This window comes from Helianthus annuus, chromosome 16 (genome assembly GCF_002127325.2).
Source record: "Helianthus annuus cultivar XRQ/B chromosome 16, HanXRQr2.0-SUNRISE, whole genome shotgun sequence".
NCBI lineage: Eukaryota > Viridiplantae > Streptophyta > Magnoliopsida > Asterales > Asteraceae > Helianthus > Helianthus annuus.
The window spans coordinates 173,143,891-173,149,089 of record NC_035448.2 but is presented as its reverse complement, the minus strand read 5'-3'; the positions used below and the strand labels follow the sequence as shown (position 1 = coordinate 173,149,089).

At 36.1% G+C, this 5,199-nt stretch overlaps 1 protein-coding gene across 1 annotated transcript; it reads right to left on the bottom strand.

Annotated features, from left to right (window-relative positions):
• Nucleotides 1-3,457: 3,457 nt before the first annotated feature.
• Nucleotides 3,458-4,585, bottom strand: LOC110920036. The gene has a single exon (XM_022164275.1). It carries the CDS (start codon nt 4,583-4,585, stop codon nt 3,458-3,460), a length of 1,128 nt encoding a protein of 375 aa, XP_022019967.1.
• Nucleotides 4,586-5,199: the final 614 nt, after the last annotated feature.

Genomic DNA, 5,199 nt, shown 5'->3' with positions numbered 1-5,199 from the left:
AATAAATTGAGCAATCCTTCGCGGCTCCGGGGTCACCAGATAAGGCACTAACCGAGATAAAGTGTTGAACGTAGTAAGATACGCTTGACAATCGAGGTTCTTCATAACCAGAGATACGAAATCTGATTCAATTCTTTCGACCTCATGCTGCGGGCAGAAATTCTCTTTGATCAGGGCCACAAACTGTTCCCATGACATACCGTACAGTGTGGCCTTACCGGCAGCTTGTAGGAGTGACTTCCACCATGCTAACGCATCTCCCTTGAACGACTGGGACACGTACTTCACGACGTCCCTATCAGCACACCCGCTGATATCAACCACAGTATCCATCTCATCCAGCCATGTCATGCAGTCAACTGCTCCTTTTTCCCCAGTAAAATCTCTGGGTTTGCAAGATACGAAATATTTGTACGTACAGGACTTGCTGTGCGTATCATGCTTCAGCTTGACTTCTTGCTTAGGAATACTGCTGTGGTTGGAGGAGTGATTATCCTCCTCATCCTTCTTCGGCTCACTCTTTTTAGAAGGTGGCTTACTATGAGCCTCAGAATGAGTCTTGGGCTTTACGTGCGATATTGTTCGGGTCCTACTCCGAGTACCGCTAGATTCTCTGAATTGCCTATCCATAGCTTTGGCAACAGCGTTATCTATCAGTGCTTGCAATTCTTCACCAGTGACGTGAATCCTGGTATTATCTGAGTGTTCTCCAGAATGACTGTTGGTCTCCTCCGATTTGGCCATGTAGCTTTAAGCTACATGAAAGGACAAGGTCTTATTTAGAAACCTAACAGTATTATCGTTCTAGACGATTTATTAACCATGGTATTAAGAACCATAATAGTTAATTTATTAAATTTCATTCAAGGCTTTTATTAGCAACTATATTATGGAATGAAATATATATATTGGCACAATAGGCCTAGTCACTTCGGACAACTTACTAAATTATAAATTTAGATTTTTATAGGATTAGCATTGTATAATTAAACAAATAATCCTTTACTAGACAGAGAGTCAATGACATTAAGGATGAAGTGCCTACGGGTAATAATCCTTGTAAACTGTCACAACATGCATTAGGCGCAGATCAATCCCTTCTTGTATTACCAGACTAACAAGATAACGAAAAGTTGTCGCATCCATCACCGGAGAGTATGTCTCCTCATAATCAATCCCAGGTCTTTGCAAAAATCCTTGTGCTACTAATCGTGCCTTGTATCGTACGATTTCATTTTTCTCATTGCGTTTTCGCACAAAGACCCACTTATATCCGACAGGCTTTACACCTTCAGGTATAGGGACTACTTGTCCAAAAACTTCTCGTTTATTGAGGGAATCTAATTCTGCCTTAATTGCGTGTTTCCAATTTGGCCAATCATTTTTTTGTTTACATTCCTCAACAGATTTTGGTTCTTGATCCTCATTATTTTCCATTACTTCTAGCTCTATGTTATATGAAAAACTGTCATCGACGTTGATTTCATTTCGGTTCAATACCTTTCTAGACATGATATAATTTATTGAGATCTCTTCGTTTTCAGGTACCTGAGGTTCTTCTGGAACCATCATGTCTAGTGTCTCTTCAAGAGACTCTTTTCTTGGCATTATCATTACCTCGACTGGACCATCATTATTTGCTCCTTTTTTCTTTCGAGGATTTTTATCTTTAGAACCGATTGGTCTACCACGTTTGAGACGTGCATTAGACTCATTTCCAACATGTTGTTGTCCTTCTGGGACACTTATTTTTACTGGAGCATTAGCAGCTGGTATGTGTGACTTAGTCACTCTCTTTGGGTCAGTGAATGCGTCTGGTACTTGATTTGCTAATGTTTGTAAATGAATTATTCTTTGAACTTCTTGTTCACACTCTTTAGTTCGAGGATCAAGATAAGATAGTGATAATTCATTCCAAATTATATTATTATTTTTCAGCTGCTTTTCGTCTCCCCCTAATGTTGGGAATGTTGTTTCAACAAAATGACAATCACCAAATCGAGCTGTAAATAAATCACCTGTTGATGGCTCTAAATACTTAATGATCGATGGTGATTCATACCCAACATATATTCCTAACCTCCTTTAAGGTCCCATCTTTGTGCGTTGTGGTGGAGCGATAGGAACATATACGGAACAACCAAAAATCCTTAGATGGGAAATATTTGGTTCCTGACCAAAAACCAACTTTAATGGGGAGGAAGTGTGATAACTCGTTGGCCTGATGCGAATTAGTGTTGCTGCATGTAAAATTGCATGCCCCCAGGCAGTTGCTGGTAGTTTTGATTTCATTGGTCTTGCAACCATTTGAAGTCGCTTAATAAGCGATTAAACAAGTCCATTTTGCGTATGTACATGAGGTACTGGATGCTCTACGCTTATGCCAATAGACATGCAGTAATCATTGAAGGTTTGGGATGTAAATTCCACAGCATTGTCCAACCGAATTTTCTTTATGGGATAATCTGGAAAATGTGCTCTTAACCTTATTAATTGAGCAAGTAGTCGTGCAAATGTCATATTACGACTTGATAGTGAACTCACATGTGACCACCTAGTTGATGCATCAATTAAGACCATAAAGTATCTAAATGGTCCACTGGGATGGTGTATAGGTCCACATATATCCCCATGTATTCTTTCTAAAAAAACTCAAGGATTCTGTCCCTACCTTAGCTGGTGATGGGCGAGTGATTAACTTCCCTTGTGAGCATGCAACACATGTAATATCCTTAGATTGAAGAATCTTCTGGTTCTTCAAAGAATGACCACATGAATTTTCTATAATTTTTCGCATCATTATTGATCCGGGATGGCCTAACCGGTTATGCCAAATTATAAAATTTTCTCGATCCATAAACTTTTGGTTTATGATTGCATTTGATTCAACTGCGCCAATTTTGGTACAATACAAACCAGAGGCAAATGCGTGTAACTTCTCTAATATGTGTTTTTTTCCCGAAATAATATATGTGATTTGAAGGTACTCATCATGTCCTTCACATGTAGTCTCAAGATGATATCCATTTAGACGAATATCTTTAAAGCTTATCAGATTTCTTTGAGACAGTGGGGAAAATAAGGCATTGTTAATTTTAAGCAAAGTTCCACTTTGTAGAACTACATATGCTTCTCCAAAGCCTTCAATTAACTTTGTTTTACCAGATATAGTACCAACGCATGCTTCTTTTATTGTTAAACTAGAGAAATAATCCCTTTTCTTTAGGATTGTATGTGTAGTAGCACTGTCTATTAGACATACATCTTCACCATTAATATGAAGTTTAGTTGAATACTCCATATGCTTCAAAACAAAATAAAGCTTCATAAATAAAAGTATAATATCGTTCAAACATAACAATTTCATAAAGTGCTCCAAAAACTAAACATAACAAAATCCCAAACAAAATGTCTTTATAAAACATCAAGGAAATAGTATAATTTTAAATATAATCATTCATGCATAGGGAAAATTGCAAGCATCCAACTGGTTTGTATCAGCCATGATATCACCAGAATCCAAATTAGCTGGCTCGATAAGGAAATCATCATAATCCAGATTAGTTGCATTAGTATGGTCCTTTTCACCACTTGGGACATCAACATTTTCATCTTCATATGTGAAATTTGTCTCTATTCCTTTTTGTTTGTCTTTTATAGAATGTTGGTAAAGCTCTACCAAGTGTCTGGCTGTACGACATGTACCAGCCCAGTGGTTGTTACCACCACATCGATAGCATGCATTCGATGAGGTTCCACTTTTCTTTTTACCTCTTTCATCATTGGATTTCTTTTCATTATCATGCAACTTCTGGTGGGTTCTTTTGTTTTTGAATTGAACACCATGATAATTCCCCCGATCATACGTATGTCCACGACCACGTCCATGACCACGACCACGACCACGACTACGACCATGACCACGCCCACGTTGATAGCCATGATCACGTCCGTGACTTCCACTTTGGTCATTATATGTTGCCACATTCACTTCTGGGAATGGAGTTGTACCAACCGGACGAGTTTCATGGCTTTTCATTAGTAGCTCATTATTTTGCTTAGCCACAAGCAAACATGATATCAAGTCACTGTATTTGGTGAAGCCCCTTTCACGATATTGTTGTTGCAAGACAATGTTTGAGGCGTGAAAGGTGGAGAATGTTTTTTCCAACATCTCCTTATCAGTAATATTTTCACCATATAGAATTAATTGTGACGTGACTCTAAACATTGCTGAGTTATACTCACTTATAGACTTAAAGTCTTGCAACCTTAAATTAATCCATTCATAACGAGCTCTTGGTAATATTACTGTTTTCTGATTGTCATACCTTTCTTTTAAATTAGTCCATAGGACGAGTGGATCTTTGATAGTGAGATATTCATTTTTCAATGACTCATGAATATGGTGGCGTAAGAAAATCATTGCCTTTGCTTTATCTTGGGTACTCGTTTTATTTCCTTCTTTAATTGTATCCCCAAGGTTATTGGCATTTAGATGGATTTCAGCATCCAAAGCCCATGACAAATAATTTTTTCCAGTGATGTGTAAAGCCATAAACTCAAACTTTGCAAGATTCGACATGATTAACTATATTAAAGAAATACACATGGGTTAATGTATGTTATATTAGGTTATTTAATAGGTGGAATAATATAATATATAAACCGTTTTGTATAAAATCTAACAATATGTTGTATACCAATCAAGTACAGAGACTAATAAATATAACAATTGGCGTACCACTAAAAATTAATGTAATTAAATACATAAACTAAACAAAAAAATTGTTAATTTGTTTGTTTAGAGAATACAATCCAATATTGTAATATATTGAATTTCCATTATCATACATATAATAACGTTCCTTGCAATACTTAAGTAAAAATTCACTTTAAAACTTGTACACACTTAATAATTTTATAAACTAATGAATTTACATTAATTTCTCTTTACAAATTTACATTTTTTTTCCATCTCGTTTCTATATGCAACATTTGATAAGATATGGGTTATAAACTAGATTCCAAAAGCTCCAAAGTAAAAATTAAAATAATTGGGCTATTATAAACAATTTTATGGAAATAACATATATGCGATTGATTTTACCAGAGATTACAAAGCAACAACATAATATAAAATTCTAACACAACTGACAAAAGACATGAATTGAATACATTATAATACACATTGAATAC